Raw genomic sequence first — 27,589 nt, 5'->3', positions numbered from 1 at the left:
GCCTCCACCCTCCTCCCACCCTAGCTTCCTCTCATTCTCACCCTCCTCCCATCCTCGTCTCCCTCCAGCCCCAAGTCAATTCGCTAGTCCAGAGCTGGACTGCCCAGGGCGCTGTGGCAATGGTCTCAGTGTGGATTGTATGCTCTTTGTTGGGATGGAAAACTCTAAACACCTGGTCTGTCCAGATGGAAAAATCCCTCCTGACTCGGCACCAATGTGAACCAGAGGCCACCTCTCTCCTGGCCTCCGTGCTGCCCCATAGGACAGTCTCCTCCCTGTCCACACAGTAGCCACTGGCCGCACGTGACCACTGAGAAACCGAATCTTTAATTCTGTTGTGTTCTCATGAACGAAGCAGCTGCACAGTTTGGGGCTCCTGCACTGGAGTGAGCACGCCGGAGCGTCCGGGAGCCAGTCGAGAGTCCCAGTGCCACCTCTGGGGGGGGGGAGGGCCTGGGCACAGAGCGGTGGGTACCACTGCACTGTCCACCTCATAACCCCAGCTGCTGGAGCAGCGGGGGAGGGCTGCATGGACACAGGCAGTGGGCAGGACCGACCGGGCCGCTGCAGGAGGACTCCTGACCTAGGCTGGAGACTTCATTCGCATTCCAGAGCAAGACAAAGGCTTACCTCCAGCTGGCTCCCGGGCAGCTCTACCCAAGTTCTGCCACTTGTACGCCCTGTGACGTGGGAAAGTGGCTTAACCTTTCCGGGCCAGTTTTAACTCTTGGGGCAGCTACAGGAGAATGTGCTGCGTGTTGAGTATGCGCAGCACAAGCACACACCACTCTTGTTTTTAATTATTGCACTCGGGGATGCCCGTGAGGCCGGGCCTCGCTGGCCCAGATTCTGTCCCAACAAACTTAAAACAACCCTGGTCCACCCCACAGCTCCGTCTGAAGGAAACCAGGAACTACAATCAGCAGACCCAAGAGAAAAGGGGAGCAGCAAACCCAGCCTTCCGGCTGTGGTCACGCTGCGTGGCCGTCCCAAGGACGGTGACCCGGCCCCAAGCCGAGACCCAGACGCCACCCGGCCAACGGCGGTCCTGGTGCAGCTCAGCGGCTCGGCGTCTCCAGCCAGTACCTTTATCGTCCAGATGGGCGTCTGGGGACAGTGGCTCCTCCGGGGAGGCCTGGTCCGTCCCCGAGAGCTGGGGGCTTCCAGGCTGGGCATCTTCTGAGGTCGGCGCCTCCTGCGGGGCGGTGGACAATTCACTCTGCGTGGGTCCGGAGCCCCCGTCGGAGCCACAGTGCTTACTCTCTGCGTCTGTGAAGAGATCGAGCCTCAGCCGGCAGCGTCCTTCCAGCCCTTCCACCCTGCAAGGGCACCTTACAAAGGACGCGCTCAGGGCTAGGTGAGGTACCACACACGCGTTTGCTCACGTGCATCCCAGGTGAGTGTGGACACTACACCCACAGCTGCCAGGCCCTGAGCTGTTCTTACTATAACAGCAGCAGGGTGTTCTCACTGTAACCAAGGGGGTGTTCTCACTGTAACCAAGGGGGTGTTCTCACTGTAACGGCAGTGGGGTGTTCTCACTGTAACAGAGGGGGTGTTCTCACTGTAACGGCAGTGGGGTGTTCTCACTGTAACAGAGGGGGTGTTCTCACTGTAACGGCAGTGGGGTGTTCTCACTGTAATGGCAGTGGGGTGTTCTCACTGTAATGGCAGTGGGGTGTTCTCACTGTAACGGCAGTGGGGTGTTCTCACTGTAACAGAGGGGGTGTTCTCACTGTAATGGCAGTGGGGTGTTCTCACTGTAACGGCAGTGGGGTGTTCTCACTGTAATGGCAGTGGGGTGTTCTCACTGTAACGGCAGTGGGGTGTTCTCACTGTAACAGAGGGGGTGTTCTCACTGTAACGGCAGTGGGGTGTTCTCACTGTAACGGCAGTGGGGTGTTCTCACTGTAACAGAGGGGGTGTTCTCACTGTAACGGCAGTGGGGTGTTCTCACTGTAACGGCAGTGGGGTGTTCTCACTGTAACGGCAGTGGGGTGTTCTCACTGTAACGGCAGTGGGGACCCTGAGGGCATCCCTGTTGCAGCCACCCCTTCGCCGTGCTGCCACGTCCTCTGCCGCACTCTTGTGGTTGCTCCCCTGGCTGGCCTGCCCTCCGCCACGTGGCTGAGGATGCTGCCCAAAGCGCTCACCCCAGCCCTCGCCTGGACCACAGGCTGGGGAACGGTGAGTGTGCGAAGCAGAGCTGGGGCTGGCCCTGGCCGTGGGCTCGGGCCCTGGCCGCCGCGGGCCTGCCCTGGCTGGGCCGGCCACGCAGTCACAGGGCTGCACCCTCCACCGGACCCTCGGCACCCACAAAGCTCACGGCCCCCACGAACCAGCCCCCAAGCAAAGCCAGGGATAGAAAGACTCCCGTCGCTCACATGGAGGAGGCCATGAGGACCACACCTCCTTGGGCATCTCCAGCCCAGAATGGGGCTAGGACAGGCCATGAGCAGCCAGCCCTCTGTGGAAGGTTCTAAGGCCAGCAGGACTTAAGGAAGGGCCAGGCGCTTCCCTCTGCCTGGGGCTGGGTTGCCGCAGGCTCCCAGGGTCTGTGCCTTGATGGAGATCCAAGGGGCTCCGTCTCAAGGAGTGCTCGGCCCCCAGGAACAGGATGGCAGGATGGCGACTCCAGTTACCAGGCAGCTTCTGAGATGTCCATCTGCCTAGAGCATGGAGCAGCCACGTGTCCCCTGCACGGGCCCTGGAGCTCCGGTCCCTGGAGACGGACGTCAAAGCACAGCACGACAGCCTGCCCTGCACAGTGCGCATGGTCCTGGGGCGCGTGCCAGGCTCAGGCCTTACCTGTGCCACTCTTCATCCCCATAGGAGGGTGAGGCGGAGGAGGAGTGGGGGGACAGGAGGAGGAGGGGGAGGGGGGAGAGGAGGGGAGAGGGACGAGGGAGAGGGGGAAGACAGGGATGGAGAGGCGGAGGAGGGGGGAGGAGAGGCAAAAGGGGAGGAGGGGAAGGAGGAAGAACGGGAGGGGGAGGAGGAGGGGGATTAATTCAGGGTCAGCACTGCCCTTTGCCAAAACTAGTCCGGACTGTGGCCTGCTGTCCTGGGACCTCCCGGCCATGCCTGCCACTCCCGGAAGCGTCTTGCTCAAACCAGAGCACATGGCCGCACCCTCTGCCAAAGGGGTTTCTCATGTCCTGAACAACGCCAGGCTGAAGTTTCCTCGTGGATCAGGCGGGGAGAAGGCTAGCCCAGCCCCATGGCATCTGTCTGGCACAGCCTACACTCTGTACATGCAGGGTGGACTTGCTGGGGTGGGGATGGGGGGGGGTCTGGTGAGGAAGAGGAGGCCATGAGCAGCAGGCCACCCGCCGCGTGTCCTCAGCAGGCTCAGGACAGAGCAGAGCTTCGGAGGCCCAAGACTCTCACCAGGCCCACCTCCTCCCCAGGATCTCAAGGGTTCTGAGCCTGTCACCTCTGCTCACCATCTTCCCCTCCCACGGTCCTGCATCTCCTCCGAGGCCAGTGACGAAGTCAGCTGGGTGGGTCAGAGACCTCTGGCTGCCACGTGGCCAGCCCAGGGGCCTTGGCAAGGAGTGCCAGTGGCTTTTCCCATGAAGGGGTAGTGACAAGTGTTCTGGATGCAGAAGACTCTTCTCATATCAGTTTATCTTTTTACAAATAAAAACTGAAAGCTCAGCCAGGCGCTGGTGGCTCACGCCTGTCATCCCAGCTACTCAGGGGACTGCGATCTGAGGATCGTGGCTCAAAGCCAGACCAGGTAGGAGAGTCAATGAGACTCTTATTCTCTAATGAACCACCACAAAGCTGGAAGTGGAGCTGTGGCACAAGCGGCAGAGCACTAGGCTTGAGCACAAAAGCTCAAGGGCAGAGCCCAGGCCCTGAGTTCAACCCAGGACAGGCACAACAAAACAAAATAAACCCTACAAGCTTTAAGAGGCCTTCTTGGGTCAGAGTTCAAAGGCAATGGGTCCTGGGCCACAGTGGACCCCTAGCTGAGATCACCCCAGATGTGGGGGCTCACTGAGGGGCAAGGTCAGAGGTCACCCGGCACCAAAAGCACATCTTAGCCCTTGATGGTGTTCCTCTTGCCCCTGCTGGCTTTCCTTACCCAAAAGAAAGCAGAGCACGATTACCCTAGATTCAGTGCTCCCATGCTGTGCTCAGTGACCTGGGAATTACAGGGCTCCAATGGGCATTGCACAATGCCAATCACATGTGTTGAGGCTGTGTACATATGTGTACGTGTGCTCACAGCACAGGTTACACACATGCGTCATGTGCTCACGCACACGTCTGTGGCTGCTTGGTGAACTACTGAGAAGAGGTCCTGCAGAAAAGGCACCTGCGGGCCCGTACTGCCAGGGTGTGTGCGTTCTACACACAAAGGAGCGTGCGGCCAGGGGCTGCCTGCTGCCCTGCTGCGCCTCAGAAGGGGCCGCACGCGTGCACACCCCATCCCCCCTCCCGCCATTGCCGGAAGGACACACACCCCATCCCCACTCCCGCCATGGCCAGAAGGACGCAGAAGGTCAGCCATGGTCAGCTGCAGCCAGGCTCGTCGGCGTGCACCTGCACGCCTAGAACTCCTCCCTCCATCTCCCTGGCCTGTCTGAAGCTCCAGCCCAGAATCATGCTCACTGAGTGGTTACAGTCCCCAAACAGGCTGTTGCTGAGAAACGAGGTGGGACCTAGAGGTGGGGCGGGGTGGGAGAGGTGGGGAGGGATGGGAGAGGTGGGGAGGGATGGGAGAGGTGGGGAGGGATGGGAGAGGTGAGGAGGGGTGGGAGAGGTGGGGAGGGGTGGGAGAGGTGGAGAGGGGTGGGAGAGGTGGGGAGGGATGGGAGAGGTGAGGAGGGATGGGAGAGGTGGAGAGGTGGGGAGGGGTGGGAGAGGTGGGGAGGGGTGGGAGAGGTGGGGAGGGGTGGGAGAGGTGGGGAGGGGTGGGAGAGGTGGGGCGGGGTGGGAGAGGTGGGGAGGGATGGGAGAGATGGGGAGAGGTGGGGAGGGGTGGGAGAGGTGGAGAGGTGGGGAGGGATGGGAGAGGTGGGGAGGGGTGGGAGAGGTGGGGAGAGGTGGGGAGGGGTGGGAGAGGTGGGGAGGGGTGGGAGAGGTGGGGAGGGGTGGGAGAGGTGGGGAGGGATGGGAGAGGTGAGGAGGGGTGGGAGAGGTGGAGAGGTGGGGAGGGGTGGGAGAGGTGGAGAGGTGAGGAGGGATGGGAGAGGTGGAGAGGTGGGGAGGGGTGGGAGAGGTGAGGAGGGATGGGAGAGGTGGAGAGGTGGGGAGGGGTGGGAGAGGTGGAGAGGGGTGGGAGAGGTGGGGAGGGGTGAGAGAGGTGGGGAGGGGTGGGAGAGGTGGGGAGAGGTGGGGAGGGGTGGAGAGGTGGGGCGGGGTGGGATAGGGGCTCACACCCGCTCAGCCCACTGCCTGGCCGCTGACCTCCCTCCTGCCAGGACTGCATCCTGTTCTCCCTGAGTGCTGAAGACGCGAGTACAGAGCAGCTGCAGAGAGGGTCTGCCACAGGCACAGGAATGTGGGTGCACACCCACACATGTGCACACATGCACACAGGTATACACATATGGACGCAAACGTGTGTACATGGACACACAGACACAGACACACATGGACATGTGTGCTTGTGCACTGACACACATGCACACGGTGGACATGCAAGTGTGTGTACCACGCGATCAGAGTCCTCAAACCCAGCCTCCAGTGTTGTTGACACATGGAAACCAGACTGTCCGGTCCCCTGGCACTCGCATGACGTGACGTGCAGGTCACTGGAGATGGCTCCAGGACAGGCCTCTGCCTTTCACAACCAATGTTAACAGGATGGGTTCAAGTCACTTAAGAAAATGCCCCTGGATGTGCCCAGGGAGGAGCAAGGAGGGGCTCAGTCCTCCCTGGGTAGGAAGCCGTGCAGGCTCTGTCCCCTCTCATGGAGCTGGGCCAGGGACCGGCGAGGACGGGGACAGGACTGTCACACAGAGGCACTGCTCTGCTCTCCTTGATGTCAGGACAGAGGCTGGACAGAGCAGAGGGGACAGAAGAGGCAAAGGTCACCTTCTGCTGTCTCCACAGCACCAGCCTCCCACAGTGCCCAGGGCGGGGCCGCCTGGGTCTCCGAGGTGACCACAGCATAGCGATGCAGGCAGGGTGTGTGTGTGTGTGTGTGTGTGTGTGTGTGTGTGTGTGTGTGTGTGTGTGTGTGTGTGTGTGTGTGTGTGTGTGTGTGTGTGTGTGTGCGCATGCGCGCATGTGTGCGTGTGCGCACACACACACGCACATGCAAGACACTCACATGAATGTCACTGAAATTAAACCACCAGGGGCCGCCAAGGTTGCCCTGCACAGCCTCCCCTCCCCTACCCCGAGACTGGTTAGCTGTCCCCTGAGCCCAGGGTAGAGGCCAGGTGACTGACCCCCCCCCCCCCCCCCCTGCGCTGTGGGGAGGCCTGGTCCCTGTGGCTCACAGCAGATGCGGCGGCCACAGTGAGGGCGCTCAGCCACAGGGGGGCGCCCGAGGCCAGAGATTGGTTCTCGGGGTTGAGAGAAGGTAGCAGTAGAGTCTGATTCCTTACACCAAACCCTAGCACCGTTGGGGTTTGCCCACATCCGCCAAAAAGGAGACAGACTCTCCCTCCAGTGCTCCCAGGTGAAGTAGGCAAGGCAGGGCCTGACCCAGAGCACAATGGCCCTGTTGGAAAGGAAGTTACACTTACACAGACACACACACAGACACACACAGACACACAGACACACAGACACACACACACACACACACCATCTGAGACCAGCATTAACCTACAGCTTATCAGGACAGGACACCACACAGGAGTCCACAGGCAAAGCCTGTCTCCCAGGAGGTAACTCCCAGCCCCCCTTTTCCCTCCCCATGTGCCCCACGGCTCACGGCACACCTCCAGCCCCCTCCCTCTGGCTGGAGGGCTGCACTTACCACCCATGAAGGAAATCTAGCCACCCTGGCCAGTGCAGCTATGGGTCAGCAAAGTGACCCTAGGGCTACACATCCTCCTTTCCCATCCTTGCCTGAGGTGCGGCTTCACATTCGCCTGTGGGATACCCTAAGATTTGTGCCCCACACCACAAGCTCTGGGACAAGAAAATCTTGTCACCTGTGTCCTCCACAGCCAGCACGAGCCCAGGCTCACAATGAAGCTGCAGCCTTGAGTAAGAAGCACATGTATGGCTCACAGGGACTGCACTGCACTAGCTTCTGTCCGTAGTTAAGAGAGACCGAGAGACACAAAGGGCAGAAGAAGAGGAAGAAGCAGGAGATGGGAGGAGGGAGAGGAGGGGACAGGAAGGAGGAAAGGGAGGGGGAGGGGAGGGAAGGGGAAGAGAGGAGAGAGGACAGAAGAGGAGGAGTTTGGTCACCCAAGCCGGGCTCTAGCCTGTTGTATCCGACCTGAGCTGAGAAAGGATTTCGTATCTTTAAAGGGGGAAAAAAATCAAAAGGAACCTAACAGTTCACAACTCATGAGGATTCTTTATAATCAAATTTCTGCTTCCATCAATTCAGTGTTGCTGGCAGGCGGCAGAGCTCACACGTTATGTTCTGAGAGGTGAGGACCAGGGGTGCGGCTGCTGCCGAGGCCGCTGACACCCCCCCATCCCCAAAGCGCCAGGCCGTGGTCCGCAAAGGGTGGAAACTTACCCTGCTCCATCATCTCCATCAGCCCCTGCTTGATGAGCTCCTCGCGGCCCTGTCGGCCAGCCATCTTCTTCTCCAGAGCTGCACAGCACACAAACGTCTGGGTGAGTCTGGGTGAGGTAGAGCTGCCCCACCGGCCGTGCCAGTGACCCCTGACGGGCAGAGGGGAAGGCAGGGTCCCCACGATGTGGAGGTGCGGGGTCTCCCCATCCTGGAGGCTGCCCTGGACACGGCGGCCACTGCGCTGACCGTGGGGCCATCCAGAGACCCAGAGGTGCAGCCCGGTTTGCTGTCCCCCAAGGAACGGAGCCACCCACCCCACCCAGACACCTGCCAGGACCAACAGGTTGAGGATTTTAAGTAGTGACGGAAGAACTGCTGTCACTCCTGACCAGGTGGAGGCCCAGTGTGGTGGAGAACAGAAGTGCCCGTGCTGTGCCAGTCTGAATGCTGAAGGTCTGCCGTCCTTACCCCGCCCAGCCACGGGGCCAGGCAGCCGCTGGGTATCATCCCCACCTTCCTCAGAGCCCCTGGGGCCTGGGCCTCTTTAGAGTGGGGCTACAGGACCACAGAGGCAGCAGCCTGAGGCAGGCACGTGCCAGGCTTGTCCCCAAGGCCCAGGATGGATTCCTGGGAGCAGAAAGCTCATTGTTTTCGGCTTGCAGAGGAGGCCATGTGTGGCTGTGCCGCTTGGGACCTGTGCTTAGGGACGCTGAGCCGAGGGCTGTGAGCCAGGCCAGCTCCCTGCTGGCTGCTGGCCGGCCTGGGTGAGCTGCCTCCCCTCCAGGAGCCTAATTCCTGTCCCTAGGGCGACAGGGCTGTGTGCACACACCGAGCTCTGGGGAGGTGTGTGGCTGCCCAACGCTGCCCTGTCGGCAGACCCCGCTGCATGGCCTCCCAGCCAGCTGACTTCGCCGTGGTCACCCCGCCACGCTTTCGTGGCCACAGTGGATTCCGAGGAGGCAGTGGGGTAATCCGGCACACCCCAGCTTCTCACAGAGCTGGGACTAGCAGGGTGTGAGGCCTCCGTGAGGGCTGGCTGACTAGACCCTTTGGTGGGAAGTGCTGGGCCTGGCGAACAGAGCACTTAGCTGCCGGGAAGAGCCTGAAGATGCCAGGACCTGACTGAGGGTCTTGCCCTTCAGAATCACCCGGGGCTTCTAGGAGCATCCAGCCAGGCTCACGATTCAGGTGAGGACTATGGTGAGCTGTGGGCTAGGTGCTTGTTGCTAAATAGCATTTTTGAACAAGAGTGTCAGGGCTCCCTCTGGCACTGCAGTTGGCAAGGCCGCAGTGACTTGTGTGCATTCTATGGGCAGCGTCGCTGTGCACTGCCCGGTGCTGACCATCCCCTGCCAGATGGAGAGGGGCTGGGCAGCACCTGTGATGGTGAGCAGAAGGCAGAGCCTGTCCTGCCGAGTGAGGCTAGAGAGGACGCTGGGCTGCCCGGCTGCATGAAGCTGAGGACGCCAGACTGTCCAGCTGGAGCAGCTGCCTGCCCAGGCACTCACCCGACGTCGTCTGCTTCAGCTTCTCGTTTTTCTTTTTCCTCCATTTCCAGGGTTTGAAGATACGGCCCAGCGTGGCCAGCTTGCTGTTCCTCCTCACGGGGGGTGTTCGGCTCCCTGGGACCAGGTACTCGGAGCGCACTGGTGGCGTTTGCTCCATCTCATCTGTGAAGCCAGAACCAAGGGACAGAGTCAAGAGACCAGCAAACTTCCTAACCCCATGGCCAGGAGCCCGAGTGTCGTCAGAGCTGTAGTCTCCAGATGCATCTGAGCCAGGTGCTTGCTGATGGAAAAAATCCTCCCCTGCCTCAGGACCTTTGTCCATGCTGTACTGCACAGAGCCACGCCCCCCCATCCCTCACTGCTCACCCCATCTAACTCAGGTAAGCACTTTCCTCCAGGAAATCACCTTCTGTTGAGGCCTTTGTCTTGGGGTGTAGAGGCCCAGCTTAGGACATCAGCCGGGCCGGCCAGGCACCGCTGTGGCCACCACACTGCAGCAGGCTGGCCTGTCACAGTGCCACTGTGAGCAAGCCCATCCCTGAATGGAGGAAGGAAGCACTGGCTCTGTCCCCAGGCCTCAAATCACACCCTGCTGGACACAACGCGGACAGACAGCCCAGGGAGCTGGGGGCAGTGTGACGTGAGCAAGGACACGGCCATCTGCATGTCCACCGGGACGGCTGGGGCAGTCCTCGCTCTCACAGCCCAGCAGAGCTGTTCCTACAGGCAGAAGACAGCCAAGAAAATAATCACGTGGCCTGTACTGCCAGCCTGGACGGGCCGTGCGGGCCGGTGACCACAGAGGACGGGGACACAACGCAGGCCGTGGCCTCGGACCAGGGGACCCTTCTCCCTGGAAATGTAGCTACAAGGAAGCCAAGTTGCAGGGATGCGGGCTCTCCTCCGGCAGCTGGCGACTGCTGGCCGGTTTACAGACAGGCCAGGCGAGCTCTGGGGCCGGAGCCACTGTGTGGACGGGTGGCCGTGCTGACTTCCCAGAACGAGGGGTGGGGCCCCCTCCATTCACCACCCAGACGGGGCACTCCATGGGACGGACAGGGAGGGGGCCGGGGCGGGGCGGGCCGCGGGCCCCGGGTGCAGTGATGCCGCGGGGCGGGACCCGGCCCGACAGCCAGACACAGCCCCGGGCGGGCCGGGGAGCCGCTGCCGCCCGCCCCGCAGCCCCAGCCACCACGACAGAAACGCCCGCAGCGACTCCCCACCCAGGTCACAGGTGCCCACTGGGCACCCCGGGAAGTCAGAGGGCTGAGGTCAACCACAGGTGACCCCCCCCCACACACACACGTGCCCGGGCGGCGAGGCTGAGCACGCGCAGTGCAGAAAGCAGTGGTGCTGAGCATGCGCAGTACCCAGGCAGCAAGTCTGAGCACGCACAGTGCACCCCACCCCACATGCCGGGACAGCGAGGCCGAGCATGCGCGGTGTCTAGACGTCGATGCTGAGCATGCGCAGTGCAGAAGCTAGCGATGCTGAGCATGCGCAGTGCCCAGGCGGCAAGGCTGAGCTCACGCAGCGCAGAAGGTGGCGATGCTGAGCACGCGTGTTACACCCTACCCTCACGTGCACAGGCAGCAGTGATGAGCATGCGCAGTGTCCAGGCAGCAAGGCTGAGCACGAGCAACAGAAGGCGGTGGTACTGAGCATGCGCAGTGCACCCCACCTCACGTGCACAGGCGGCGACGCTGAGCACACGTATTTGCACCCCACCCCCATGTGCCCAGGCGGTAGTGTTGAGCATGCGCAGTGCCCAGGCAGCAAGGCTGAACACGCACAGTGCAGAAGGCAGCGATGCTGAGCATGTGCAGTGTCCAGGCGGTAAGGCTGAGCACGCACAGTGCAGAAGGCGGCGGTGCTGAGCATGCGCAGTGCACGCCACTCCACGTGCCCAGGCGGCGATGCCGAGCATGCGCAGTGCAGAAGTCTCCCCCCCCCCCCTTCTTCCCAAAGGCGCCTGGTCCCGCGCCTCTCCCCCTCCCTCCGCCCACAGACACCAGATGGGCTGGGAACTGCCAGTCCACTGGCCCGCGGAGCCGGCTGTCCTGGAAACGCTGCTGCTGGATGGGATGGAGGAGGCCCGGCCTCCGGGTGAGCGCGGGAGCGGATGGGTGTGTCCCGCAGTGTGTGCCTGTCCACTCACAGAGGCGTGCTGGCGGCGTCTCCGGGAGCCCGGAGAACCCCAGCGTCAAGGCGTTAGCCACGCGCCTCCGCAGTGTGGCCGGAGCTCCTGGCAGCCAGGGCAAAAGGAACGGGACGCAGAACAAACTACAAATCAGAGCTGAATCTGATGGCTGACCCCGTGTTGCCGTGGCCCGGCCCGGCCGTGCGCGTCTCCACCCCGGACGCCTCCAGAGATCTCCTGGCCGGCCTGGAATCCGTAGGCCTCCATCCCATCGGCTCCGCTCTCCCCCGGCCTCCGGGGTCCCCTTTCTCAGGACAGCAGTATCCACCAGGACTGCGCATGCTCAGCGCCATTCCTGCGCATGGATGGCATTGCAAGCTTGCGGCCAGTCTACCTCCAGTGAGAAACGATGCCTCGCTCCGGCACTGACTAAAGGGAGAAGGAAGGCTGACCTCTCCCCCACGCTTCTCCTCACTCTGACCTGCCTCGCTGTGGGGATGTGGTTCCTGCAAGGGGTTCCAAGGGGAGGAGGAAGCCCACCCCACCTCCGTCCACGTCCATCACCTCCATCATCACTACCATCATCACCACCATCATCATCACCATCACTACCACTACCATCACCACTATTACCATCACCACCACCACCATCATCACCAGTTCATCATCTCAGTGTTGCAATGAGCTGCCTCCTGCTTGTCCTGCCTGCTCTTCATTCCACCCCTCCGAGCAGGTGCTGGGGCACTGCCTGGACCTCTGACACACAAGGGTCAGAGCAGAGGGCAGCAGGAGACTGAGACCACTGATACGACTATTCTTAAGAATCCACTCATTCATTTTACCATCTTACTGATCTGAATTAGGACCAACCACGTGTCAGGATCATGCTAGGGGCGGGGTACAGAAAGGGGCCGAAGCACTTGGACACCCGCTTCTCTGAGGCCTCGGCCGCCTGCTGGAGGTAGACAGTAACCAGAGGTGTTTGTCGAGAGCAGGGCCTTAGTCTTTGCTCACCCCATAGCAGCTCTCCTCCCACCTGCCCGTGTGTCCACAGCTGCCATGCACTTGTGACACCTGTGCACGTGCGTGTTACTGTTTGCTTCACTCCCCATCTGAGGGCAGGGCTCCAAGGGGCATTGTAGCCGCTGTGTAACCCCAGGATGGCCCCCAGAATGGCGTAGCGCACTCAAGGCAGGGGTAGCTGGAGCCGGGCCTATGTGCTGGCCAGCAGCAGTAGGGGTGGTCAGGACCAGTCTGAGCAGGACGGTAGAAGCACAGCCTGGCGCGGCCGGTGTGGGTCAGCCCTGCCCCGCCCAGGGCCACAGGCTTCCTGGAGGAAGAAGTAGAGCGGCTGGGGGGTCACGGAGCAGTCACAGGGCTTAGCCCCCGCCCGAGCCATGGAAGGTCTTCGGGTCAAAGAGCACGCATCCCAAATACCTGACAGTCACCCAGGACAGCACCCCACCCAAGCGCTTTGGAGTCCCGGGTGCCATGGAAGCACAGACCACAGCAGGCCCAGGCTCCCAGAGGCCCGCAGGCCAAGCCCAGGCCCGAGGGGAGGCTGGCTGGGCCACGCTCTCCCTGCCAGGAGTGGAAAGGTCAAGGTGGGTGTCCTGCCATACTGCAGGAGCCGCTGAAAAACACCCAGCACAGAGCAGGCATGGTGAGTGCCTGTGCATGCGTGTGACCCTGTGCATGTGTGTGGGGATCTGTGTGCGCAACAGGGAGGTGGGACTTCCAGAGCAGGGACTGCCGCCAGTGAGTGTTAGGCAGGCTGTGTGTGGAGGGTGGCTGTGCATGTCTGAGGGTGGGGTGCGTGTCTGAGGGTGGGGGCACACATGTCCCTTCCCTGGAGGGAGGGACAGGTCGGGGCTTAGACCCCTTCCACTGAATTCCTCCTCTGCCTCTTCCTGGAGCTGCAGAGTGGCTCCTTCCCATGCCCACGTGGGGGTGGGAGGCTCCAGTTCTGGGGTTGCAAACACATTAGCAGTGCTCAGGAGCACAGAGGTGCTAAGTGCTGGGGACAGCTGCCCCACCACCTCCCCCTCCCCCTTGCAGGCATTAGCAGCTCATTGATGAAACACTTCCCCACCTCGGCTCCTCCCTGAGGAAGTTCTCACATCTGGGAGCTGCAGCCCAGGCCGCCCAGCACCCAAATAATGTAGAGGCCCTGCACAGCACCCCTGCAGGCCCCGCCCCTGGGCAAGCACAGGCCCAAACAGCACCCTCTCAGGCTCAGGGAGGTCCAGCACAGATCCCACCGAACCCAGAGAAATCTGCTCCAGACCCACACTGCTGGCTGCCCTCCCTGAGCTGCCAGGTCCATATTCACGCCGGGTTCAAGGCCTGTCTCCATGCTGGCACTTCCCTCCTTCCAGGCTCTGGCCACACCCAGCTCTCCTGGGCTTGTGGTTGATGATACCCTCTGCCTTTTCCACAGCAGGGAGCAGGCACTGTGAGCACCTGGCTGTCCAGCCTGAGGCAGTGTTGCTGCTTCTGGCACTGAAGGTGGCTGGGTGTCTGCTCAGCTTGTCTGGGTTGCAGGGATGCAGATGCTGGAGCCGGGCTCTGCCTCCTCCCATCCAGCTGGGATGTCTCCCTGGCCTTAGTGACATTTCCTCTCTTAAGTCTCTGCCAGCTCCACTCTCCCTGGACTGCCCTTGCCTCCCTGAGTGCAGGGAAGTGTGGGAGGGAGTAAGCTCAGGGGCTCCATGCAGTGGCCCCGAGGGGGCTCGTAGTAGACTTTACTGGAAAAGGATTTTCCTTTTCTCTCTCCATTCATTCATTCACAAACCAGGCATCAGGTGTCAGCGGCGGGCCTCCTGGGTGCCAGGACTGCCTTAGGTTGGAGACAGCAATGAGGACCATTTGCATGTTGTCTCTGTGAGAAGCTCATGGGCTCGCCGGAAGCCGGGAACCAAAGAAACAGTGTGGTCACTTCCATGTGTATGATGCCAGTGACAGGAGAGGTAAGAAGGTGAGATGTGGACGGGAAGAGGGAAGACCCACATCCTCACCGAGTCCTTCCCTATCCCCCAGATCCATCCACAAGGTCCAGGAGCCAAGTGCTGTGCTGGAACTTAAGGGAGCACAGTGGCTCTGCACAGTCTCTCTGCCCTGGGACTCATCACAAAGAAAACCAAGGTGCTTGGAGCCAGGAACTCAGACAGGATTCATCTGCAGAGAAGTCACCACTCCTGCCTGGGATGGAGGGGGAGGGGGCAATTGCCCAGTTAGGCAATTAGGGATAGGGGGAAAATGGGATATGAATCATCTTTTTTATTCTAGCCAGGGAGCAGGTTCTAAGCCAGGCATGTGTGTTTAGACCAGATGCAAAAGCAAGAAGGCAAGACCTTCCACTTTCGCCCAGGATGGAGGGGTCCAGACAGACAGAAACTTACATCCAATAGGAAAGCCACTTGACAGTGACCATTTCTTAACCAATCACACCAAAGACACATCCTCCAAGAAGGACTAGGAACCAAATGTCTAGTAGGAACAGATAAAGGAAGCTTTGGTGGATAGAGCTGGTCTCTGAGGCTCAAAAACCCAGAAAAATCTTCTAATGTATAGGTGTGATCACCACCGAGATGTCAGCTTCCTGTGCGCCAAGTAAGGACCACTACACACACACTCAGGCATGCATGCAAACTGGAAATGTAAGAACTCATTCTCAATGTTCATTGCTCAAATACTGTTGACCAACTGTGCCACCCTTAGTGTTCTTGGCTTGCTGGCATGAGTCTGCGTCCTTGAACTTGAGGCCCCTTGGCTGGAGTTCATGGTATGGAATGGAAAAGTCAGAGGTGAGTTCAGGCAGGCAGGTGTGAGCTGTGTGGGGCTGTGACAGTGTCTCACGGGCACTGGGGACTCTTTGAGGAACCCTGGAGAGGACAGGCTTTGGGTAAGAACACCTAGAATCTTGGTGTGGCCTGCAGCCCACAGGGGGCAAGGTAGAGTCAGGGGCTGGAGCGTCTGACACGAACAGAAGGGTCAAGGACACAAGGTGCTCATTTCACCCAGTCTCTGGCAGAAGGAGCTATCAACAGGCTGTGTCCTGTGCACCCTGGAAACCAGCTACTCCCACGTGGACCAAGGCTCCACAGGCAGAGGCATCAAACGCCACCTTCCTTCATCCCACCCCATCTCCTGTCAGGTGAGAAGCAAGTCCTGGGGAGGGAAGAGGTGAGGAGAGCAGGGCTCATTCCATTTGGGGGCAGGGGGGAGGAGGGTGGAGCTTTTCAAGGCCACAGTGGCATCCAGATGGCACAGCAAGCTTTGAGCCCAGCTAGGGCTGATTCCTTCATCCAAATCTGCCCTCCAGTGCCAATCCCAGGGAAGGGCAAGAACTGCACCCAGGCAGCGGTGGAAGCTCCCAGCTGCTCTGAGCTGCAGCACGGAGCTGGACCAGTGCACCAGGGGGAAATAGGAGGCAGCAGTAGCCCCAGGTCAGAACTGGAGCAGCCCTCACTGTGGGGTGCTCAGCTCTCGAAGCAGCGAAGCTGGACTCCTGCGACGGCACAGATGACCTTCCACAGGGTGCCCTGCACGGAAGCCTGGCATGGAGGCCTTGTACTGTTTGTCCTCCTTTATATCCTGTCCAGAGGCAGGGCAGGGACCAGTGGCTGGAAGGGGCTGGTAGGAGGGACAGGGGAGAGATGAGAGTAAACGTAGCGCCCCTGTCAAAGCAGACATCCACATGGTCAGCGAGCACATTACAAAGATGTCCAACTAATTAATATTCAGGGAATGTGAGCAAAATCCATCCCCATTGGCATACGCCGCACCCCTACAATGGCTCATTTGGTCAAGTTGATGTCATTCATCTCTCCTAAAATACCAAGCACATGCCTACCCCCCGGAGAAGAGGGCGGGAGTCAGATCGGGGCAGGAAATATGGGGCAGGGTCTCTGCAAACTGACTAGAGCCTCAAGCTCCTGGGGTAGGAAGATGGAAAGTTCTCTGTGGTTCCACTCCCTTTCCTCTGCAGTCTGCAGAGCCTGGGCTTGGTTGGCCTGCGCCATAGGGAAATGCCCGGCCACGGGCAGCAGGCGGCTCTGAGCACAGCAGCTTCCTGTGACTGAATTCCAGGTCCCTTGAGGGCCTAGCACACTCCATTCACGTGACAATCCATCCCTGAGCACAATTAGGTCCCCGTGGTCAGGCGGCCACGCCATGGCCACACAGTCATCCTTCACTGTGACACAGGCAGCTTCCAAAGGCCAATGAACGCACACAGCCACGCGTCATACCCAACTGTGACCTCTGTCAGCTGCACCTCTGACAAGGACAGCACACTGCAGGGCGGCCCCTGACCTCGGGGACCGCGTGCAAGGCTCCAGCCGGCTCTGCAGGCGCTGCTTCCACCGGCAGCCTTGGGCCAAGACTCACTCATGAACCCTTTAAATTCTGACTTAGGTGCCACCTGCTGCAGACGGCCTCTTCAGGTGCTGGCTGATCCACAGTGGACCCTGCCTGGCCTCACTCATACCCACCTGTGTTCACATGCTACCGCCCAGCGATAAGCCAGTGAGCAGCTGAGCCACAACAGCAGTGAGGAGAGAAAGAGGCCCAGCTGACCCGACCGTGTCCAGGGAGGAGGGGGCTCTACAGAGCGAAACCCAGCTCCCTCACTCAGAGGAAAGCCATGTGCCACCTCACCTGTACCACCCACACGGTGGCCCTCCCCAGAGTTCCAAACACCCCCACTGCAGATGCACCCCGTCCCAAATACCCCCACTGCAGTGGCCCAGCCTGGGCTTCCTCCAGGCACACGGGGCACAGGAAAAGTATCTCCAGAAAGGCCGGTGCAGGCACAGGACTGTGCAGGTTGGGGTGTCCCTATACGTGCACCCCAGCCCTCAGTAGCACCCTGCAGCCACCGAGAGCAGAGCAGTGCAAGGCGCCAGCCCGGTCAAGCCACGGGAAAACCTCCAACACTATGAAACACCGAGAGGCCGTGGGCCCGTGCGTGTGCGCACCGCTGCCACCCCAGACGCACACCCCAGACTCGTGTCGAAAGCCTCGGCTCTCAAGGTACCTGGGCAAGCCTCAGAACCCGGCTCGGCCAGTGCTCTCCTGCTGCTCTCAACCCATCGTCAAATCTCAGTTCCCGGGTCCTCTCCAGTCAGACCTCAGAGATCATTTCCATCCCCATCCATTAAATAAATGCAATTAAGGTGGAGCCTCCAGCACTTGCAACAGGATGAAATGAGCACAGGCAAGTACAGCGGACAGAACCCTGCTCCTGAACACACCCTGGTCCTCTGTGCTCCTTAACACACCCTGGTGCTCGGTATTCCTGAACACACCCCAGTGCTCCGTGCTCCTGAACGCACCCTGGTGCTCCATGCCTCTAAACACACCCTGGTCCTCTGTGCTCCTGAATACATCCTGGTCCTTCATGCTCCTAAACATACCCCAGTGCTCCATGCTACTGAACCCACCCCAATGCTCCATGCTACTGAATGCACCCCAGTCCTCTGTGCTCCTGAACACACCCTGGTCCTCTGTGCTCCTGAACACACCCCAATTCTCTGTGCCTCTGAACACACCCAAGTACTACCCCAGTCCTCCGTGCTCCTGAATGCACCCTGGTCCTCTGTGCTCCTGAACATACCTTGGTCCTCCGTGCTCCTAAACACACCCCAGTCCTCCAGGCTCCCAAACACATCCCAGGGCTCCGTGCTACTGAACCCACCCCAGTGCTCCGTGCTCCTGAACACACTCCAGTGCTCTGTGCCTCTGAGCACACCCTGGTGCTCCGTGCTCCTGAGCACATCCTGCTGCTCCGTGCTCCTGAACACATCCTGGTCCTCTGTGGTCATGAAAACACCCCACTGCTCTAAGCTCCTGAATGCACCCCAGTCCTCTTGGGCAGGTAGCTGTCCATGTGGCCAGTGGCACCCCAGGTGGTGTGGATCCCAACTTCTCAGCACAAGTGACCCTCAGGGCAGTCATGAGTGAGGAGTGGTTTGGGGCTGGGTAGGGAAGAAGCGTCCATCCACCATTGCATCCAGGGAACCACAAGGCTCCCTGGGATTGTGTTGAATGCAAGCCGCCCCCCTGCCCTGCTTGGCCTCCTCTGCCTTGAGACAGGACACCCCAGGCCCAGGGCCTCTGACCTGGCCCTGTGCTCAGCCTCAGGGCCATCACTCCCTGCTCCCTCCAACAGGCCTGCTCTGGCTTCCTCTGCCTCTTCTTGGGCCTCAAGGAGGGTCAGTGGAGCTTCCGAAACCCCTGCACCCACCCTTGGCCCACTCCTGCTTTGAGTCACAGCTTCAACACAGACCCGCTGAGGCCCTGTGCTGCCACCAGTCTCTCTGAGCATGCAGACTGCTGTGTAGCTGTCTTCGTGCAGGAGGGCAGGTGGCCTGGTCTATCCGCGTGGGCTCCTGTACCAAGCCAGCCCTTGGGGAGGCCCTGCGGAGAGGCGATCATCCCAGTAGGTGCGCCAGGCCCAGCGCGGTGTGGGGTGGAGAAGGTGGGCTCCACAAGACGCAGCCCGCCGGGCAGGGATGCAAGTCCAAATTCCCTGCCAAGACAAGTCAGTCACGCCGCCCCCAGAGCCCCAGCTCTGTCACGTGCACTGGGGGATCTGGCCCCACTACCAACAGTGGCTGTGGGAATTACATGGCTGTGGTGTCGCACACACACTGTTCACCAAGGGCTACCGAGGCTGCCACCTCTACACTCAGCTTCCCAGTGCATGTAGGCCGGCCACAGCCCTGTGCCCAGGAGCATCTCAGGCGGCCTTTCAATGGGTGAGGACACTAGAGAAATTCTTACAAAAATCACCCCCACTTTCATGGGCATTACTAAAAGCAAAAAAAAGTTAAATAAAATAGCTATTAGGCAGGAACTAGAAGCTCATGCCTATAATTCTAGCTTCTCAGGAGGCTGAGATCTAAGGCTCACAGTTTGAAGCCAGACTGTGGTAAGAAAGTCTGTGAGACTCTTGTCTCCTAGGAGCGACTAGAAAACCAGAACTGACATGGTGGCTCTTAAGTGGTAGAGCACTAGTCTTGAGCAAAAGAGCCTAGGGCTAGTGCCCAGGCCCTGAGTTCAAGCCCCATGACAGACAAGATAAAACAGCACACAATTAAACCTCTTATAATTCTCAATGGAATATTTGCTTTTAAAAGTAAAAGACCAAAGATAAATGAAAAAATAAAAGAGGCTGTTCTTTCTGGACCTGCACACCTGGGCTGGGCACTCACAGTGTCCGCAGCGTTGAGAATGGCCTGGGAGCATTGGTTCTCTGCTTCTTCAGAGACCAGCCCGCCGCCTTGTGACCTGTGGAGCCCCAGAGAACCAGGGCCGCCTGGGAGACACCACTGTGACCCCTCCGCAGCTCTTCTCCGGCTGGTCCTTAGGGTTGAAGCCCACCCCTCAGGGATGATCGTCTTCTGGTCCCACTGTAGCCACCCAGGAAGGGCCAGAAAACCAAGAGACAGAGGCCCTGCTTCTGAGAAGTCACTGTGGGGGAAATCATGCGACCGGTGGCTGCGGCAATCAGGACGTGGAGCCACCTACCAGAGAAAGCATCTTCACGCGTGGTCATCCACATCCACCCTGCCGCCTGAGCAGGGCACGGGGACCAGCCTGGGGTGGGTAACTTCCTATCAGTGGATAAAGCTGGGTGTGGTGGCACCTGCCTGCCATCTCAGATAGGATGGAAGCCAGAAATATATGGATGACAGCCCAGACTGTCTCCAAGAAAGAAAGGAAGAACCTATCTTGAAGACAAGAGCTGGAGGCACGGCCCAGCAGAAGAGTACCTGCAGAGCAAGTGTGAAGCCAGGGGTTGAAACCCCTGTTATCCAAAAAAAAGAAAAAGAAAAAGAAGTTCGCCAATCTTATCAGTTCAGGGGATTTTATCAGCACCAATTGTAAGGTCCGATCCTGGATGGCGAGCAGACTCCACCCTCCTCGCAGCAAGGTCTCCGCCCAGTACCTGCATTACCTAGGCAACTGGCACACCTGGAAGAGGTCACATCTGCATCTGCTGAGGTCACATCTGAATTTGATGTGGCCACATCTTTCTCCACCCATGCCCTAGATAAGGCCTAGCCCAGGCCAAGAAGTTTTCTTTTCTAGCTCTTTCCCAGCTCTCCCTCTTTCCCAGCTCTTTTCTAGCTCTTTCCCAGGCTTTTCCCCACCAAGTGGAGGGCCAACATGGCCTGGTGCCAGCCAGAATGATGAATAAACCTACCCCTTACCTGAATACCACATGCGTGGTGCTGTTCTTACTCGGCTACCTCTTTTTAAAAACCTAACACCAATGTCCTGCTGTTTGGTGACTGTCTCCAGTTCAGCATCGGAGGGTACCAGGTGAAGGGGACATTTTCAGAGTCTTCATATTATTCTGCATAACAGCTGCTCATCCATCTGAAATTGTCTCAAAGTTGCAATTTTAAAAAGCTATCCAGTGCTCATTGCTTTTCATTATTAAGATCGTTAATCCTGCCGTCCCCTACCAAGATACACTGAATAAACTCTCAGGGGTCCTTTTAATTTTTCATGAAAACAAGAAATAACTGTCTCTGTGGACTGTTTGTGATGGAAATAAAATGACTGTAGGAACAAGATAACTTACTGGAATAATCTTCCTTGATGACTCTACTTGAGCTTTTCTTCTTTTCTGAGCATAATGAACTTCATTCATTCGCTCATTCACTCATTCCACTTGGAGACTTAGAGCACCACACCAGACTCATGGGGAAAGTTGGAGTTTATCCTAATACACACATGAGTTCTGATCTATTAATGGCCTTCCAGAACCCTGGGAAGGAGGAGAGACTTGTGTTTGCCTTTGGGACTGAAAGAGTACATACTTTGACATTATGAAGCACAAGACTCAGGGATAGACGTTTACAAACCTTTATGTAGAAATAATTATGAAAGAAACTAGCCAAAATGAAAAATGGGGTATACAATGTGCAGAGATCAAAGGTTTGAATATTTGGAAAGATTTCATTTGCTCCCAAACTGACCTATAGGATCAATGCAATTCTGATCAGAATTGTAACAGGTGCATGTGTAAATTTACCTTATATAGAATTTTATGTATAGAAGTGCCTAGTGCCAAAAATGGCCAAGATGATCTTAAAGGAAAAAGAATAAAGTGGTCAGATTGACACTGCCAGACAAGACACATCTACAGCGACTATGGTGATGTACTATGGGTGCACAGATGGACCCTGGCAATGGAATATGGGGTCCATTAATGGACCCACGAGATACAGCAATAAACAGGACAGAGCCTAGAAAGCCATGGAATGAGGAAGGCACAGTCCTTCCAACTTCTGGCGTGACATCAGTAGGATAACCACCCGGAAAGGCTGGGCTTTGATCCCTCCTTCAAACTACATACAAAATCCATACCAATGCTGGTTCTTAACTTCAAGACAAAACAGAAAATCTTCCTGATTTGAGGGCAAGCAAACATTTCTTACATCAGATATAAAATGAAAAACATGACCACTAACAAATTGACCTAGACCCAGATTAAATGTTTCTTTTCCTGTAAAGGCATCATTAAGTGAAGTTAAATGTCATAAGAGGAACTCCAGATCTGGAATGTGTATTTTCAGTTCCTAGCATGTAATATGTTAGCGTTCTAAAACAACCGAGCAGCCGCTCTATAAAGAGGATGCTACAATAACCAATGAAAGAATCCAAAGGAGTCCGACCTCATTTGTTCTCAAGGAGTTCCCGACGGGCCCACAGTTCAGCACCTCCACGTGCAGAACCTCAATGGATAAAACATAGCTGGGACTGACACTGCAGGGGGAGGGGGCAGAGAGGCGACAGAACAGCTGGGGAACACTAGCTCAACTGTTTGGAAAACTGACTATATCTCATGTAGCCATATGACCCAGAAATTCATCACCAAAAAGGAAGAAAAAAATCAAAAAACAAGCCAAAAAACAAAAGGAAAAGCAACAAGGTTCCTAGTGGCATTATTTATAACAGCCAACTTCTGGAAACAACAAAAATCTTATGAACTGTACACTGGAAAAATGAGCAGTGTTCACACAATGGAATCCAGAAAAGAATGAATTTAATAGCTCTCTATATACCAACACAGACCAAGTTCAAAACCGTAACGATGAACAAAAAAAAGCAGGTGGAAGCAAAGTATTGACATTGACTAATTTCAATCATCTAAGCCTCAAATCCAAGTACAACTAAGCTGTGGTGTTGTCACTTGTGAGGTGGTAACACCAGACTGCTGGTGTTGTATTTGGGGTTTTGCATTTTTATGTGTTATGTATTGGTAAAATGTTTACAAATGGTTTAAGGATAGTAAAGTCTATGGAACGACTCCTCTGTGCAAGGTAATACCTTCCAGAAAAAAAAAAAAAAGCAAAAGTACCAAGTATGTCCAGGAATCTATTTAAGTGTTAAACTATAAATAGAAAAGCAAATTCATATTATTGAAGCTTCTCTTGGCCTCTGCCTACTGTCACGAATGTAAATAGGAGCCCAAGGCAGAACACACTCAGAATGCTCAGCTGAGCCTAGAAGGGATTTTTTTTCTCCTCACGTCTACTGTGATTTACAGTGAGAATTTAAATCCTATGCAGTAAGAAAAGGGCCAGCCTTGCTTTCTTCACCCAAGGTCTCCTTTCAGGCTTCCCAATGTTATTTTACATCTCAAGTGAATGCTTGAGGGTTGGAAACAGAAATAAAGAAAAACAGAAATTTATGACTGTGGCTTGCTTTGAAATAAGAAAGAGAGGATAAAGAGATGCCCGGGACTTGATTAGGGGTCCCAAGGAGCAGGTGGCAGGACCTGGTGAAAGACATGATACCAGCACCATACCACTGTACTTCCCATGCCCAGGGATGGTTGCACAAAACCAAGAAAGGCACTGAGACACTGACTTGGAAGGACAGGAAATGCCAAGTCAACCTCCAGATTCATGTCCTACCTGCACTGATCCCCCAAACTCAGGGCCATGCATCAGGACCAGGTGGGCTCCCAGTGTGAAGGACTTGGGTGGACACTCAAACACACGCAAGCAAACATGTCCATGGCACCCCGTCACCCTTGCTGAAATGAGGGGACGGACCTTACCCAGCCTCACATGTGGGAGGGTGTCTTGCAGACGCTCCCTATGTCTTTGTACCAATGAGAAAAGCAAAAACAAAAAATAACAGGTAGTGAGCCAAGAAGGCCCTTGAGTGTCACAGGCTGGTTTAGCCCAGGGTCATCTGGCAGACACATGGCTAAAAACTGTAAACAGAATTATGTGGTGTGTGGAAAACTCCTTCCATAGTAGTGAGTTGCTCAACAGAAAAACATGGGGTGTGCCTCTCTCGTGGGAGTTGGCCAACATCATGCAGGATTCCCCAAATTAGACCTAGGTCAGCACCAAATCAGCAGGCTTATCCCGGGCAGTTGCTCCCTCCTCCTCCCCATTCTGTTGCACACCCCCAGGCCTGACCAATCATATCAGGGCATTTCATTTCCCTGGCCACAGGAATTGGTTCAAGGGATGCTCATGTGACTTAGCAGGGTCAATGAGCATCAGCTCTTTATATGGAACTACTGGTGAAAATGTTTGTTTTCCCAAGTCTGGACCAAGGGACTATGGACCATGAGGCTGGGGTCTCCACAGCCCTTGTGAGGAGCCCCTGGCACAGATGAGCCAACCTAGGTGGAGGTGGAATCAGGCACAGATGAGAAGATTCCTGCTGATGCACCAGTCCACATCATGGGACCCAACGCCTGCCCAGGGCCCTGGACTCAGTCCAAACAGACCTGGCTGGCACGCAATTCAGCCCAAGCCTCTCACAGCAGTCATGCCCCACACACTCTGTGTGGAGGACCTACAACCCAGCAGCCCCATTATGGGGAGTCAGGACCCTGCTACCAGGGCTCACAGTCCTTCAGGGAAAAGGACCATTCCTTGTCATGGCACCAGGACTACAGACAGTGGCAGGTGCAGGAAGGTTTCTCTGGACACACAATGTAAAGTAGACGAAAGACGGGGAGGAGGAGGAGGTGGATGGATGAGGGCGGGGGGGGGGGGGAGGGGGGGAGCGGTTGACTTCACTGGGTCAGTACAATAAGAATGTCTCCAAAGTTATTTTTTTTCTTGCCAGTAACAGGGGTAACAGGGGTTGATGGCTCGTGGTTGATGTTCTACCACTTGGGTCATGCCTCTAGCCCAGATTTTTGCTGGTTAATTGGAGATACTGTCCCTCAGACTTTGAGCCTGATCTGGCTTAGAACTATGATCCTCTGTGTTTCAGCCCTCTAAGTGGCTAGGAACACAGCGCCAGTGGAGACGCAGCTTACTGACAGTGAGAACAAACTCTAGAATCTTCTCAAAGGAAGGTTATTGAGGAATGAATGAAGATAACTTCAAAGGTCCTAGTCAGCTGGGGGCTTCCAAACATTCCTTTTCATATAACAAACTAAAATGCTACTATTAAAATAATCATATTTTAAAAGAACTTTTTAAAAATGGGAAATTATTGGTGTGGAATGAAAAAGGATATACTATTAAAGGGAGAAAGCACCAATTTTTTTCTTTGACTATATGATGCATATATACTTAACTCCCATTCATTTCGGAAATGGACTTTGAGCATTTCCTCCAGGGCAATGGATAAGACAAAGCCCGGTCTGTGCGCAGTCTCCAGAGTGACACTGTGACACTGTCTTCACATGCACACACCCCACTGGGAAAGGAAACATCCCACGAAGTTTAGAGCAACTATGGGTAAACATGATCTTCCTTCATGCCCTTATCTAAAAATATTCCCACTCTATATACATCTAGTTTGCATAACTGGAATGACACTTTGGTCCACGGAGGACGCAGCGTCCCCTCCCACCCACAGGTACAAAGACCCCGCCCAGTGTCTGCAGAGCCATGCCGGAAGCCTGGCTGTGCAACCTCCGAGCCTGCTTCCGGGCAAAATCCTTCCTTCTGGGGAAAGTAAGAATGGGCAAGAAGGAAGATGGTAAGACCATGATGCACGACTCTATGTGAAAAGTCTACACGACCTTTCAAAAGACGCTGACTTAACATAAATGCATGACTCAGGAGCAAGTGATCCTGGTGACTAAATGTCCTCATAAAAATGCCTTCAGACCATCCCTAATGGAGGCTCATTCACCACACCAAAAAAGGTCCATCATGCTCAGCATGGCTGAGAAAATGAAACCATGTTAGTAAGTGTCAGGACCTGTTGACTCACTAACAGTTACAGTGCTCAGCAGCCCCCAGGAAAAGGAGACATGACAGAAAAATCCGCACGAGCACCTTCCCACATCTAGAAGTAATGGGGTCAGAGGGCATGACCAAGGCCAGAGACAGACACTGTAGAAACAGATGAAGACCGCATTCCCCAGAAGTGGAAAAAAACAAGATGTCCTCCCATAGGCAAACGAATACGTCAACTGGGATAGCTCTAGACATGGCAGACTGCTCAGCCATGAGCAGGGATATACTAAGGAGCCACGGGTGGGGGCAGGGGCGCGTGAAGAAATTTAAAAGGCCTACCATTGTGTAAAAGTCTGCATTCTGCATGAGTCAAACTAAGGATGTGCTGAAAAAGACAAGCTAGAAGGGGAGTGGCTGCCAAGGGCCAGGGGAGGGGGATGAGCAGGGAGGGGGAGCATGGGGGAGGAGCATGGGGGAGGGGGGATGAGCAGGTGGAGGAGCATGGGGGAGGGGGATTTAGCAGGTAGGGGGAGCATGGGGGAGGGGGATGAGCGGGGAGGGGGAACATGGGGGAAGGGGATGAGCAGGTAGGGGGAGCATGGGGGAGGGGGATTAGCAGGTAGGGGGAGCATGGGGGAGGAGCATGGGGGAGGGGGGATGAGCAGGGAGGGGGAGCATGGGGGAGGGGGATGAGCAGGGAGGGGAAGCATGGGGGAGGAGCATGGGGGAGGGGGAGGAGCAGGGAGGAGGAGCATGGGAGAGGGGGATGAGCAGGGGGGGAGCATGGGGGAGGGGGATGAGCGGGGAGGAGGAACATGGGGTAGGGGGAATGAGCAGGTAGGGGGAGCATGGGGGAGGGGGGATGAGCAGGTGGGGGAGCATAAGGGAATCCTTTGAGCAGTGAACCTGCTCTCAGCAGCCCTGTCATCGTGACATAGGAAATTACACCTTAGCCAAACCCCATAGAACAGACACCACCAATGGTGAACGTTAATGCAGAATGAAGACTTCAGTGAATTGTGTATAGAGACAAGGCTACACCAATGCAAGACAGTGAGATGGGAGAAGCTGGGGGGGTGAGGGGGGGAGGGGGCGGTACAGAAACTCTTGACTTCCACAAAAACTGCCCTTAAAAAAAGATCTTGATTTCAAGTGAATTGCTGGCATGCTTGTCTAATGCACACATTTCTACTCTCATGTCTCCCGAGGTACTGGAGCCTGTCTAGCAGCTAACTTACGAGTGTCCCTGGCAGACCGGTGGCCCTGGTGGGTGGTACCGGCAAAGGGACAGCCAGGCAGAGCAGTGTGCCGCGGTGTTGATGTCTGGCTCTCTCCTTCTGCTCTTGCTTCATCTCTCCAAGCCCGTGTTCTCATCTGTGAAGCAGGAGTGAAAACAGACTCCCGAGCTGGCAGGGCGGCTGAGGAAGGAGACGGCCCTGCTGGGTGTCCGGCCCGCGCCAGCCTGGACATGTCCCTCGAGCTCAGGACCATTCATGGGTCACACTCATTTCACTATTGTGTGAGTCCGATGGTGAAGCTGTTTCACATCTGGTTTGAAAATACCAGTTATTTAAAAAAAGAAAGAAGGAAGTTCAGGTGCCTGCAAAAAGTGCAAAGCTCAGGAAAATAAAGGACTTTCTAGCTCTTGATATGCGACCATCTCTTTCCATACCCATCCTGTCTATTCCCAGCCACCTGCCACTGCGTTATTCTAAACCAGAAGCAAGACACCCTGTCATGTCAGCTACAAATATAGTTTGAATTCAAACTAAAATGACTGTGTCATCAAACACTGCTCTTGCAAACACATCTTTTAGAATTTTTCAGTGACTTAGTGAGTGTGGCCACAAGTTGGTACAATATCGCTGCAGGTCAGTTTTTTTTAGAACCACACACTAAAATGGAAATGCCATTGTGCGGGCAGTGGAAATCCTCACAGTGTGTTAGAAATGAAGTGGATTCTGAAAACAAAGATGCGCATGCAGACACAATGTGACTGCAGGCAGGACTGAGGATACAGACGAATGCCTTAGTGACCTCCATTATCCACCCGTCGGTGCTGGAGAACATTCCATAGCACACCAGGCGA

General features: G+C 56.5%; 1 protein-coding gene across 1 annotated transcript in view; it reads right to left on the bottom strand.

Moving 5' to 3' along the window:
- The window catches only part of Phactr3 (phosphatase and actin regulator 3), a 119,878-nt gene that overhangs the window by 38,378 nt on the left and 53,911 nt on the right, over positions 1–27,589 (bottom strand). Inside the window, exons 2-4 of the mRNA XM_042699295.1 lie at positions 9,175–9,336; positions 7,667–7,744; positions 1,087–1,269 (exon numbers count right to left, since the gene is read on the bottom strand). Of these exons, the coding sequence (XP_042555229.1) occupies positions 1,087–1,269; positions 7,667–7,744; positions 9,175–9,336 (423 nt within the window). The remainder of the gene's footprint in view (positions 1–1,086; positions 1,270–7,666; positions 7,745–9,174; positions 9,337–27,589) is intronic.

The sequence above is a fragment of the Dipodomys spectabilis genome, unplaced genomic scaffold (assembly GCF_019054845.1).
Source record: "Dipodomys spectabilis isolate Male_0828 unplaced genomic scaffold, ASM1905484v1 ptg000240l, whole genome shotgun sequence".
Classification (NCBI taxonomy): Eukaryota; Metazoa; Chordata; class Mammalia; order Rodentia; family Heteromyidae; genus Dipodomys; species Dipodomys spectabilis.
This window is presented reverse-complemented; position numbering and strand designations above follow the sequence as displayed.